We start from the raw sequence: 14,901 nt of genomic DNA, 5'->3' as shown, positions 1-14,901 counted from the left end.
TAATACGTTTTGGGGACATATGCGTATATCATACTATATATATACATATCTATACATACATATCAACAAATAGCAAACGTGTAATTGTGTGTGCTTAATCAAATCTACTTATGTGCTTATTTGTCTTTGTATGCAATCGTTTGAAATATCCCCTTGGAGAGGGTTCTCATTCTATTGACCACCGCCCGATTCGCTTGGCAACGGTCTTATTCTATTTATTTGCTCATGGTTGATTTACCGGCGCCCGATTCGCTTGGCAATGGTTTAATCGACAACTTACTTGCTTATGGTTTGATTTCATTACCGCATTTATTAAGTTTTGCTTATTTATCATATTAACATTATTTTGGTGTCAAAACTTGGTGGTAAACTGTGACAATCTATCCAACAAACTTCAACCGCAGCAACCTACCGTGCCGGTTATGAATGCGGCAGTACAGATCATATTAGAAGAAATTGCCCTAAGCTGAATCAAAGAATAAATGCTAGACCGAACCAAGCATCGACTTCAAGTGCGCCTCGGGGACGCGCGTTCGTTATCGGGTCTGGGGAAGCACGACAAGACCCGAACGTAGTAACAGGTACATTTTTTGTTTCTGATCAATATGCTTCTGTATTATTTGATACTGGTGCCGATAGAAGCTTTGTTTCCACTAGCTTTGTATCCCTGGATAATATGCCAGTTAGTGAGCTAACAAATCCATATACTATAGAACTCGCTAACGGTAACTCTATAACTGTCAACCAAATAATCCAAAACTTTTCCATTATTCTTAATGACCACCCATTCCTTATTGACCTACTCCCGGTAGAGTTAGGAAGTTTCGATGTTATTGTCGGCATGGACTGGTTAACCAAGAATAAGGCAGAAATTGTGTGTAACGACAAGACAGTTAAAATTCCCTTTTCGAATGGTGAGGTGATTGTGGTACAGGGAGAGAAGTCTGGTTCGATATTACCTTTCGTGTCACATCTCAAAGTGTTGAAATGTTTACGCCAAGGTTGTATAGCATTCTTGGCAAACGTGACTATAAAGAACCCTGATGAGAAATGCATATAAGAGATTCCCATTGTACTTGAATACCTCGATGTCTTTCCCGATGATCTACCTGGATTACCACCGAACCGACAGATTGAATTCCGTATTGACTTAATCCCAGGATCAGCCCCTATTGCTAAGGCACCTTACCGATTTGCACCCTCTGAAATGCAAGAATTATCTAACCAGTTACAAGAGTTGTTAGATATGGGTTTCATTCGTCCTACTTATTCTCCTTGGGGAGCACCGGTATTGTTCGTAAAGAAGAAAGATGGAAGTTTTAGAATGTGCATCGATTACCGGGAATTAAACAAAGTTACCATCAAGAACCGATACCCTATTCCACGAATAGATGACTTGTTTGACCAACTTCAAGGGGCAAACTATTTTTCAAAAATCGACCTTCGATCCGGCTACCATCAAGTTAAGATTCAAGAGGAAGATGTGTCTAAAACGGCGTTCCGAACTCGTTATGGCCACTACGAATTCCTAGTTATGCCGTTCGGACTAACTAATGCTCCCGCAGTTTTCATGGATCTTATGAATCGAGTTTGTATACCGTACCTCGACAAATTTGTTATCGTGTTTATTGATGACATTTTGATATATTCGAAAACCAAAGAGGACCACGATCAGCACTTACGAACCATGTTGGAGCTGTTGAGGCAGGAAAAGTTGTATGCCAAGCTGTCAAAATGTGAATTCTGGTTACAAGAGGTACAATTTCTAGGGCATGTTGTTAACCGACACGGTATTCATGTAGACCAAAGCAAAATTGAAGCCATTAAAAATTGGCAGGCCCCAAAGTCACCGAAAGAGATCCGCCAATTTTTGGGTTTAGCTGGGTATTATCGGCGCTTTATTACTAACTTTTCCAGCATAGCCCAACCTCTAACTCTTTTGACTCAAAAAGATCGTACTTATGTATGGGGAGAAGATCAAGAAGCGGCTTTTCAATTGCTGAAACAGAAACTATGCCAAGCCCCGATACTGAGTCTTCCAGAGGGAACTGATGATCTGGTAGTTTATTGTGACGCGTCCCGGAAAGGGTTGGGATGCGTATTAATGCAAAGAAATAAAGTCATAGCTTATGCTTCCCGACAATAAAGGTGCATGAGAAGAATTATACTACCCATGATTTGGAACTGGGCGTGGTTATTTTCGCACTTAAGATCTGGAGGCACTATTTGTATGGCACCAAATGTACAGTATACACCGACCACAAGAGCCTACAACATATTTTCAACCAGAAAGAACTAAACATGAGGCAGAGGAGATGGGTAAAGCTATTGAACGATTATGACTGTGAAATTCGATACCATCCGGGCAAGGCTAATATAGTAGCAGATGCTTTGAGCAGAAAAGACAGGATCAAACCACTACGGGTCCGAGCACTTGGAATGATTGTCCAAACCAGTCTCACCGAACAAATTCGTATTGCTCAAAATGAAGCTCTGAAAATAGATCACTTGGAGAATGAAGGCTTACATGGGACTGAACAAAACTTTGAAGAAAGAACTGACGAAATTCTTTACTGGAAAAACCGAGTTTGGATTCCCACTTTTAGCAATCTGCATGACTTGATCATGGACGAAGCCCATAAGTCCAAATACTCCATTCACCCAGGAACAGATAAGATGTATAAGGACTTGAAGGAGTATTATTGGTGGCCGGTATGAAAAAGGATATAGCCACGTACGTCAGTAAATGTTTAACTTGTGCGAGGGTTAAGGCTGAATATCAAAAACCTTCGGGAATGTTGCACCAACCGGAAATACCACAATGGAAATGGGAACAAATTACCATGGATTTTGTAACACACCTCCCTAAAACTTCCCGGGGAAATGATGCAATATGGGTGATAGTTGACCGACTAACCAAATCCGCACACTTCCTTCCAATCCGAACCACTTACACAACCGAAAAAATTTCTCACATCTACATCAATGAAATCGTATCCCGACATGGCATACCCGTTTCAATTATTTCTGATTGTGATAGCCATTTCACCTCTCGTTTCTGGCAAGCCGTACAAGAAGCTTTGGGAACCCGAATTGACCTAAGTACCGCCTACCATCCCCAAACCGACGGTCAATCTGAGCGAACCATTCAAACCTTAGAAGATTTGCTTCGCGCTTGTGTACTAGACTTCGGTGGAAATTGGGATCAACATCTTCCACTGGTTGAATTTTCGTACAACAATAGTTATCACAGTAGCATTCAAGCGGCACCATATGAAGCGCTGTACGGGCGGAAATGTAGATCACCCTTGTGTTGGACTGAGGTGGGAGATACCCAAATTACACGATCTGACTTGATTCAAGAAACCACTGACAAAATCCCGTAAGATCACAAGTAAATTGAAAATCGCCCGAGATCGACAGAAAAGCTATGTTGATGTTCATAGAAAGCCGTTATCCTTTGAAATACGCGACAAAGTTTTTCTGAAAGTATCCCCGTGGAAAGGCGTCATTCGATTCGGAAAAACTGGTAAACTAGCTCCGCGATACATTGGGCCATATGAAGTCATTTCTAAGATAGGTCCGGTAGCTTACCGACTGAAACTTCCTGTGGAGTTGAGTTCTATTCACGATGTCTTTCACGTTTCGAACCAGAAGAAGTGTCTTACCGATGAAACCAAAATCGTGCCATTAAAAGACTTAAACATAAACGAAAAACTGAATATCGTTGAAGAACCGGTGGAAATATTAGAGGGAAAAATAAAATAATTAAGACACAACAAAATCTCTCTAGTCAAAGTTCGATGGAACTCAGAACGGGGACCCGAATTCACGTGGAAGCGGAAATCCAAATTCAAAAAGAAATACCCACACCTGTTTCCAAACAAAGACAAAATTGAATTTTCTAACGGGGGGAGAATGTGACATTGAGCCAAAACAAGGTACACCTCAGTACGTATTTACCGATTAAGCAAATAAACGCCTTTTGCGTAACAAACGAACGATTAACCGAACGGGTCGGGTTATGACCTAGAAATCTCGAAGGGCCATCTATAAGTGATATACGATCTATACAAGCTAAAATATTAGAAATATGGCCTTAGTTTGATAGCAAACAAGTTGAACGAAAACATGCTCGTTTAACTACCAGCTATAGATTTAAATGCGAAAGATAGTTACAACCCAAGCATTGTATCATCCGTTAAGCCTAAAGACTTACCAAACACTTATTTGAAATGTTTTAAGCGATCCGTGAAAATATTTTTGATTTTTACAAACATATAGTATGTTTTTATAATTTTACACAAAACTAGCCGAAAAACACTCGTTTTCGCACTGTTTAACGCACCAGATAAGTTTTTCGCGCCAAAAACCTAATCCGAACTAAATTTGGACTGGGCTTTTCGTATTTGGGCTTGAGAAATCAGAAACTTGGGCCAAAATGGGCCCATGGACTTCCGGCTGCAACAGCCACCCCACCCCCCTTTTTTTTCCTTTCACATATAAACTAGATTTGAGATATTTTTACACATATTTTCAAACACAACTTCTGGAACTCTTCTTCTACAGCCAAAACCAGCAAGAAAACTAGGTAAAAACCTTATGATTAATCGATTTTTGATTCGTTTAAACTCGTTTAACAACATATAAACATGTCTTGATTGTTAAAAATCATAGTTAACCATGTAAAACTCTCAAAAATCATTCAAAAACATAATTTGATGTTAAACCTAGTTTCAAATCAGGATCATGATCTTTTTTGGCCATAAACACGGATTAAAGGGTTGAAACGGCGTTTTTACGGTTCAAAAGTTCGTTTTTGTGCACTAGCCGAAACCCTAAGTTAAAGGGCCGTTCTATTGATGAAACCTGCTTGGTTTGTGATATAGGACTTTTATCTAGCTTGAATAGAAGCACAAGAACGTGAAAACTTGATTAGAAGGGCGAAAACAAACCAAAACCGCTAAGGTAATGCCGAAACACTCGCTTACGGGCTGTTTAGGTTATGGTTGTGATGTGAATATTTTTAGGCCTTGAAATTTTTCAGGAACATCAGGGACCATGTAAATTAGTCCCTGTTTAAATTTGTTAATTTGTTGACCATCCGAGAATATTTGGCAAAGTTATTACCGAATTGGGACGTTTATTTGGGAAAAATAGCTAAAATACTTCAAAAATTATGAAATTTTTCTGGAAACTCAGATTTGATGTATTTTATCACATATGAATTTTGGGATCATTTGAAGAAGTCTAAAGGTGTTTTGTGTATATGCGTTCGTGTGAATTTTAATAGCCGAATTTGGGTCGAAAAGAATATCGCACGTGCTTTTTACATTCTGGAATTGGTACAGGTTGTTTTGGGACATGATTTGAGTATTCAGGAATTTTTGTGGAATTTTTGGAAATTATTTGGGGTAAACGGACGATTTTCATGCGAAATATAGCTGATAAAATGAATTTTTATAAATTAATAAATCAGTAAATAATTCCAGAAATATTTTTATAAAAATCTTCATATTTTAATTGATAAGTGGATAAATTTTCATAATTTAATGCTTAACGGTTAATTAATTATGCTAATTTGAATATTAAATAAATTCAGTTTTTATAAAAACCGGCAAGTTCGCGATTAACGAACCTGCGGGAATATCAAAACACCAAGAGTGATCAAAAATCATATTTTTGGACTAATTAAGTAAAAACGAGCTTTTTTATGAGAAACCTGGACAATCCGGGTGGATTATGCGCGTTTCTTCTCAAATCAAACTGAATAAACGGAAACGGGCCCCATGGCTAATCCGGAACCCCAGTATGTGATCCTTCTTTATAACTTAATCATTTTATTAACCAATACATTTACCCAAGCTTATTTTCCCATAACTGTTTTCTGAACGCGTAAATGAACAATTTGGCCCAGCTGGGAAAACGGGAATCTGAGCCAAGTTCGGTTTTAAGTATTAGACATTGAACAACATCACGACCTAAGCCTATTGCCACTTTCTGGGCGGTCCAACTACACCCAGATTTGTTATACAGCCCAGTTTATTATTGAGATTATAGTAATATTAAAATATTAATATTATTATAATATTGATTATAGGAACTACTGATAGCGGACTGAACAAACCATGAGCTGATACAGTACTGATTGTCTACTAAACTGTGAGTTTCATGACCCCACTTTTAAACTGTTTTATGAACTTTTGGGGTGAAAAGTATGTTTGATTACATATACATACCTGAAACATGTATTGATGTGAATTATCTAAGTGCTAACACACGAAAGTCCCCACGATCACAGTGATTAACTTCGAGCCGGTGGCTTGTGAATAGTACTATTGGTTTGACAAACCCAAACGGAATCGGCCTAGTTGCCGTGTCACATAGCGCCGTTTGCACGTGACCATATTCATATATACTGGCTATGTAGTGTTAGACATAGCTACTCGGGGCATGTTGTGGGCGGAAAGGGGCCACAGTGGTTGATTGAGCGTGGGAAATGGATGCACGCACCACATACAGTCAAGGCTTCACTGTAGCTTAGCATAATTACATCATTTACATACATACATACATACTTATTTCATGATTACAAGCGTTGACTTGTGAATACTCATTACTATTTTCTTGAAACTCGTGAAACTCACCAACTCTAGTAGTTGACCCGTTTTAAACTGCTTTTCAGGTGTACCTAAATCGGAGTGATTTGGTGATCTGTCACTTGCCCAAGGTGTGTGGTTGATGCTATGTGAATAGAAGCAAGGATACTAGTAGTAAGAACGTTTAGTTAACGAACTAGTTTTGTTTGTACCACCTAGACTGTAAAACAATGATAGAACGAAGAAATGTAATATAATGTAAATTAGTTTGTAATGTTTCTTTATAAACAATGTGTTGATACCAGAGGTGTCTGTTACATTCCCGTTTTACGCTTCCGCATTGTGCTAGTCGGGGTGTGACATAAACTCACTCAACATGTTTGTTGACAAAACTCCATTTTCTACGCATATGCAGGTTGCCTGAGTTTAAAGATGGACACTTAGAAAGACCTTAGGATTATAATAAAGAAATACATGGATTTAGACTTGTTGTATTTATTTATTTGAATTGATTGGTTGTATTTGATTATTGTGTGTATTATTTGGACAAAATAATTAATTAGATATTGTCATTTATATTTATGATAGTATCTTCGAGCTGTTAGCAATCGGATCACGGCCCGGCATTTCCGCTTTAGGTTGGGTGTGACATTTTATGTGTGTGTAATATATATATATATATATGATGCGATGAGGCTATAAAACCATTACGCTATTAAAATAAAAATTACCCATTTGCTGACGTGACGCCACGTGCCAAAAATCGCCCTCACCACACATAGCCTTAGTGCATGTTTGGGATTGAGTTTGAAAATGTTTATTGGCTTTTTCAAAATGCCATTTTAAAAAGTCAGGATTTGAGGTTTTTCAAAACTGCTTTTTAACCCTTCTAAAAGCTAAAATAAGAAAGATTTTTGTGATTGTCAAACACATTATAATTTATTAGTTTTTTTAAAACACCAATAAGCCAATAAGCATTTTTTAAACTCAATCCCAAACATGCTCTTAGTGTGTGACGTGGTTCTTGTGATTCTTAGATGTTGTAGCATTTTATTATGAAGACAGAAATAGAAGATTATTTGAAAATTTTAATAATACTTAATTTCATAATTATCAAGTCTTTTAAATTATCGTATCTATTATTTATTTGGTTAATCTGTAAGATTGCTTGGTACTACTATAAATAAGTATTAAGAAGATTGTAAAGAATGTTGTTCTCGAGCCTTCGATTCGTCTCTAACCATTCAGTTATATGAATTGAAGTCTACAAACTAATCATTCGTTCTCGAGCCATTTGAGTATTATCGTGGATTCGGTATCATTTTGTATCAGAGCTTTGATTGTTCAAATGGCTTGCTTGAAGATGAACGTTTTCCTGACATGAACGTTTGGATTTACGTGCACGAGAATGAGACCGGTTTTCTATTTATAGACTCATTGGATCCCATTCTGGAACGGTTCACCCGCATCAGTTTATAGAGGGAGGGTATTAAAACTACCCACATACCCCTTGTCCGACCTGCGGATCGTCAGAAGACATCCGCCACCCACGGATCCCTTATCCAATCCGCGGATCGTCGAAAGACATCCGCGCAAGGAACACGTGGACTGGTAAAGCCATCCACAATCCAAGACACACTTTGTGGATCTCCATCATAACCCACGGACGGCCACGCGAGCATCCGCGGAAGGAATCCATAAACAACTCAAGGGACTCATCACACGTATGATCCCCACATGATATGGAAGAGCAGTTGTAACAAACTATTTCTAGAAGATCCTCCTAATACCACCTGATAGCGATATCAGCCAATGGAAAGATGACACCTGGACACGTAATGGCCATCCCACGACGTGCACAGATAATGGTTGTCCCGTAAATGGATCCAGGCTGTCACACCCAACAAAGGCTTGACATGTGTCCATTCAGGTAGAAAGGGAATAACTTGACAGTGACAACTCCACCAATCACCTTCCCACACCGTCGGCTTTAAATACGAAGATCATCTCTTCAAGGTATTCATTCACACTCCCAAGCCTTACGCAATATACCAGTACTCGCATTATTTCCGATTAAGATACAGTACTGATTCTCACGCCGGAGGGTGGTTACGGGAAGACCCCCCCCCCACTTTGTCCTTCTCGTAGCGAGACTCAACGGTGTTCTGTTTTGCAGGCATTAGCTTGGATATGCTCTCATAACACTTTAGAATACTCACATATGGGGAAATACCCGATCGGACTATCCAGTTCGATTTAGTGTTTCTTCATTGGCGCCATCCGGTTTTAGCTAGGTACATGGTTTTTTACGGTTTTTTTTCGATTCACTGTGATCTGAAAATGAGTCAGAATCAACAGCCATATGCTGCTCTGGCAAGATCCCATCGTACTGAAATTCTGGACGATCCAGTCCACGAAGGACAGGTGTCGGATGATCTTCGCCAGAGCACGAGAACTCCGGGCTTTGAAAACAGAACCAGAGAAGTTCCAAGATTCGAAGATTTTGCACCTCGCAGGAACACACGAACTCCAGTCCTGGAAGACAGGGCCGGAGAGTTCCTGAGACACAAAGTCACTGAGATCCAACGGACCACTCAAACTCCGGCTCCGGAAGACGGAGCCGGAGAATTTCCCAGATACGATGGGGACGAAATGAGAACTTACCAAGTCAGATCAGGTAAAAACATTCTCACCCCGGAAGAGTGGTATCAACAAGAGAAACAAAAGCTAAAAGAAGAGTACGAGCGAAGATTAAGGCGAGATCAGGTACAAGCCAAAATACTGACATATGACTCGCCACCTTCGCCTCCACCGCCGACACCCCGGCGCACCCAAGACCTAGAGTTGGAAGACAACTCTAGATCAGCCGGTCGGTCACTTGCAAAAATCCGTGAAAGAAGTCACCACACTCAGCGTACTCTATCCCACAGAACCCCACGAGATACCCGCCAGAAAGAAATCTTTCAAGAAGAGGATTACGCGAGTGATGGCAGCTGGGACTATGGTAGAAAAACCTCTAGCCGCCCCAAACTGTTAGTAAAGCATGTTGAATACTTCAGCGATGCAGAATAAGACTTCACCAAACCATACCGCCCTGCGGCATTCGCGGAAAAGTCGAAGTTCATTCCGCGGATTTCCACCGCTCCTTTCCCAACAAACGTCAAAATCCCGAGTAATTTGGGAAAATTCAATGGGATGTCTGATCTAAGCGATCATTTGTTGAACTTCACAGCAGTTGGCGGAGTAAGCGGATGGACGCTACCCTATTGGTGCCACATGTTCGCATTGACACTAACTGGGGCAGCCAGAGAGTGGTTCGAGAAGCTACCTGACGGTCAAATTAAAAGCTGGGACGACTTGGTAGCAAAATTTTCACAGCATTTCAGTCAGCAGCGTAAGCACACTCGAGATCCGTCAGAACAACCTGAGTGTTGTCCGCCGAGACAACGAATCACTGGAAAGCTTTATCAACAGGTTCAACAATGAAAGGTTGAATATTGGTGGAATCAGTGAAGACATGTTAAGAGGAGCGTTCCGAGTAAACGCAAAGAGCCCAGAGATGGTCAGATGTTTGATGGGCCAAGATGGCATGCCTCAGACTTGGGACGGAATCATGTCCACGGCCAAGGTCTTTGCAGCAACAAAGAAGTTGCTAGGACGGGAAGCGCCTAAGCAATCTGTAAGGAACGAATCTCAGAACGCCCAGCCAAAAAAGGAGGAGAGAGTTTCAATATGGTCAAGGATCCAGACCCAGGAAAGTTCATCTAAGCAATTTGATGCCAGATCACTGATCGGGCAAAAACAGAAAGATAGAACGGGCAAATCCGACCGGCAACATTGGACCCCCTTGAAGAAAACACCGTCAGAAATCTTGACAACAGAAAACATCGAATTCAAGAAACCCCAACCGCTGACCAAGCGAGTAAACTTGAATCCGAACAAGCACTGCATGTTCCACGAAGACATCGGACATGATACAAACGAGTGCATAAGCTTGAAGAATGAGATCGAATCCGCCATAAAGTTTGGGAAACTCGACCACCTACTCAAAAACGTACGACAAGGTCCACGAAAGAATACAACTCCCACAGACAAGGGTCCCCCGCGAAAGCAGATTAAAAACTTGAATGTTCACATAATTCTGGTGGGACACGCTCGGAAGTTTAAACGGATAAAGGCGGATGAAGATGAGTGGAAAAGCGAACCCGTAATTTTCCGAGAATAAAAGGAGGCCCATGCATGAAGCAACCTCTAATCGTCACGGCCCTGTTTGGTCATTATCGGTCACAATATGTTTTCTTTGACACTGGAAGTACTTCCGACATAATGTATGGACAATGTTTCGAACAGTTGGACGATGAAGATGAGGCAAAGCTAAAGCCTGTGCACACCCCAGTCTCCAAGTTCGGGTATGAAGTCATGCATCCCAAGGGGGTCATAGCATTCCCGGTTATGTTAAGTGATGGAACTCACACAAGGACCAAGGACGTTGAGTTCCTCGTCCTACCCGCGAGATCAAAACATGACATAATCTTGGGGCGAGAGGCAATTAGTGACTTCAATGCCAATCCTTCCACGGCACACGGCGCAGTAGGTGTTCCCACGCAAACAGGAATAGCCATTATCCGGGTCAACAAACATTGCTATGCAATAGAAGGATCGAAACCTGCAAAGGTCCCTCAAAAGACAACGCGAACAGAGACTGAGAAATGTGTTATCCATCCGGAATATCTGGAACAAACTTCTACAATCGGGGCGACTATCTCAGAAACAATACGGGCCTTTCTAAAACAGTTGCTAATCAAGAACGCAGATATCTTTGCTTGGAAGCCTTCAGATATGACGGGCGTTCCGTGAGAAATTTCAGAACATCCGGCGTATACATCGATTGTTCAGAACAAGAGAAAGATGGGGCCTGAACATACCAAAGCCATGAATGAGCAAGTACAGGATCTGTTGCACGCGGGTATCATCCGCGAGATTTAGTATCAAACCTGGGTTGCAAACCTAGTGATGGTTCCTAAAGGCAATGGTTCATGGCGGATGTGTATCGATTTCAAAGATTTAAATAAAGCATGCCCCAAAGATTGTTACCCTCTCCCAGAAATCGATCTCAAGGTAGACGCGGTGGCACCCTTCAAATTCAAGTGCTTCTTAGATGCTTACAAAGGGTATCACCAGATACGGATGGCAGCCCACGACGAAGACAAAACTGCTTACCGTACAGACCAAGGCACATTTTGTTACAAAATGATGCCGTTAGGTCTAAAAAACGCGGGTGCCACGTATCAGCGCCTAATGGACAATACTTTTTAAGATCAGATCGGGAAAAATTTAGAAGTATATATGGATGACCTGGTCATCAAAAGCGTGGAGGAAGATCAGATGCTTTGCGATATCGAAGATGTTTTCTCCACACTAAGGAAAATAAACATGAAGCTTAACCCCTCAAAATTCTCATTCGGTATGGAGGAGGGTAAATTTCTAGGAGTAATCGTTACCGGGGAAGGATTCAAAGCAAACCCAGAAAAGGTGCAAGCCATTGCGCGGATGCCTTTCCCATCCTCGGTGAAATAAGTCCAGACATTGAACGGAAGGTTGGTTGCTTTGAATAGGTTCCTTGCAAACCACGCAGCCAAGTCACGCCCCTTCGTGTCCACATTGCGGAATTGCCTGAAAAAGGCACATTTCAAATGGACACCAGAAGCAGAACAAGCCTTCCTTGAAGTCAAAAAGTGCCAAATAGAGCTGCCTACGCTGACCGCACCTCGAGAGGGTTAGCCCCTCACATTGTACCTATTCGCTTCGGATATTGCAATTGAAGCAGTCCTCTTGACGGATCGAAAGACCATCAAAACGCCAATATACTACGTTATCAGAACACTAACAGATGCCGAAACTCGGTACTTGATGCTTGAAAAACTGGTTCTGGCACTAGTATACGCGGCGCGGAGGTTAAAAATGTACTTCCAAGGTCACCCGATACATGTGTTAACTGATTATAAGTTGAAGAACGTACTGAGTAAATTCGAGTTGTCCGGACGACTTGCCAAATGGGCATTTGAGCTAGGTGAACACTCAATTGAGTATAAACCTAGACCCGTAATCAAAGGTCAGGTCTTGGCATACTTCGTCACAGAACTACCAACCGGAAAAGCCCAAGAATGCTTGTTCGAGCAGCAACCCCCAACCCCTCCAGACGAAAGTCAACAATGGACTCTATTTACGGACGGAGCATCAAGCGGAGAGGGATCAGGCGCGACAATAAAGTTGATCAACCCAGACGGCCAAGAATTTACTTATGCCATTAAGCTAAACTTTAAAAGTACAAATAATGAAGCAGAATACGAGACATTCTTGGCCGGGCTGCGGATCGCGAGAAAGCTAGGTGTGAAGTTCCTAGAAGCCCGGGTCGATTCCATGCTCATTGCATGGCAGGTATCGGGGACCTATGAAGAAAAATGATGTTATGGCTTCATACCTGTCCCAGGCCAAGGACCTCATGAAACAGTTCACTTCATGCAAAGTAGTCCACATTAAAAGAAGTGAACATCGACCCGCGGACGCTTTAAGCAAGTTGGTATCCACCAGTTTTGAACATATGGGCAGAGATGTGAGGATCGAGATCTTGGATAGACCATCCGTACCTCAACATTAAGTAATGGTCATCCAGACTGGCACAGTCTCGTGGATGACACCCCTGATTGAGTACTTGTCATCCGGCACCCTATCGGAAGACAAAATAGAAGCAAGAAAGGCCCGCCACAAGGCGTTATGCTATTAACTTCACGGTGACGTCCTCTTCGGCAAGTCCTTCCTCGGTCTGCTACTCAGGTGTGTAGATGCCGATGATGCCAATTATGTGATCCGAGAAATCCACTAAGGCATCTGCGGGTTACACACAGGACCAAGGATGGTGGTAGCAAAAATAATGAACGCAGGATATTATTGGCCGGGTATGCACATGGACGCCCTCAAAGAAATCCAGAAATGTGATTCCTGCCAAAGACACGCGCCCCGGACGTTGCGTCCTCAGAATGACTTAGTCCCAGTCACTGCAGCATGGCCTTTCCAAGAAGTGGGCCATAGACATCATGGGACCATTCCCCGAGGCCCCCGTGTGTGTGAAGTTCTTGTTAGTCGCCATAGACTATTTCAAAAAGTGGGTGGAGGCCAAACCATTGGCCCACATTACAGCGACGAATGTGAAGAAATTCCTATGGGAATATATTATCTCTCGTTTCGGCCTCCCCCAGACGCTAGTCAGCGATAACGGTACGCAATTCACAGACAGCGGCCTCCAGGAATGGTTATCTGAGTAAAAATAAAACAACTATTCACATCAGTTGCCCATCCGCAAGCCAACGGGCAGGTCGAGCGAGCTAATCGTAGCATCAAAGAGGGCATCAAGGCCAGATTGGGAACCAAACGAACGGGGTGGGTCGACGAATTACCCCATGTGTTATGGGCACATTGCACCAGTAAAAAGATAAGCAACTCAGAGACACCATTCAGCTTGATTTATGGCATAGAAGCAATGATTCCGGCCGAGATTGGGCTCCCATCCGCAAGAACCCTCATGATAGAAGACAGTGAGAAAGAACTTAGAATGAACCTGGACCTCCTGGAAGAAAGACGTGAGTTGGCGGCCATACGCGAAAGCAAATACAAGAACCAACTTCAAAGATATTACGATACGCAGGTGAAAATCTGCGAATTCCACAAAGGGGACTATGTCTTTCGCAACAACGAAGCATAAAATGCCGAATTGCCAGGAAAATTAGCACCGACTTGGGAAGGCCCATACGAAATTGTCTAAATACTAGGAAAGGGTGCATACAAGCTGAAAAAATTGGATGGTACTCATATTCCCAAGACTTGGAACGTCGCACAACTGCGAAGGTGTGTTATATTTAGAAGTTTGAATTTTTATTTCAGGCATGCGCGCCCCCTTACTGGCCTGCGTGCCTGTTATTTCGGTCTGCGTACCAAATTTCGTTATTTGAAATGATGCTAATACGAATATAGTTGCACAATTACCCAATTAAAAATTTCTTAGAATATTAGTTCATGTACGGATAGGCCTGCGTGCCAATACTTATCCTAATCCTATATTTTGGATACATGACGAATTTAGCTCACACACATTTATATTGTACTCATACAAGACAAAATATAAATTTAATGCCATATATACATTCAAAAAAGGGATTACAGGAACAATAGAAAAATAATATATACAACAAAATTATTCTTCACGAAGATAGTCGCGGAGCTGGCGAACGCCATCCGCCGCCTCAGC

The 14,901-nt window shown here is 41.8% G+C and overlaps 1 protein-coding gene across 1 annotated transcript; it reads left to right on the top strand.

Annotated features, from left to right (window-relative positions):
* Positions 1 to 13,563: 13,563 nt before the first annotated feature.
* Positions 13,564 to 14,358, top strand: LOC143619141 (uncharacterized). The gene is made up of 2 exons (XM_077091147.1): positions 13,564 to 13,861; positions 13,946 to 14,358. The coding sequence occupies exons 1-2, from the start codon at positions 13,564 to 13,566 to the stop codon at positions 14,356 to 14,358; spliced, it is 711 nt and encodes a 236-aa protein (XP_076947262.1).
* Positions 14,359 to 14,901: the final 543 nt, after the last annotated feature.

The sequence above is a fragment of the Bidens hawaiensis genome, unplaced genomic scaffold (assembly GCF_021521415.1).
Source record: "Bidens hawaiensis isolate Kalapana, Puna unplaced genomic scaffold, B.hawaiensis_p1.1 tig00002414_1, whole genome shotgun sequence".
In the NCBI taxonomy this organism is placed as follows: Eukaryota; Viridiplantae; Streptophyta; class Magnoliopsida; order Asterales; family Asteraceae; genus Bidens; species Bidens hawaiensis.
The sequence above is the reverse complement of the archived record's forward strand: the minus strand, read 5'-3'. Positions and strand labels throughout refer to the sequence as shown.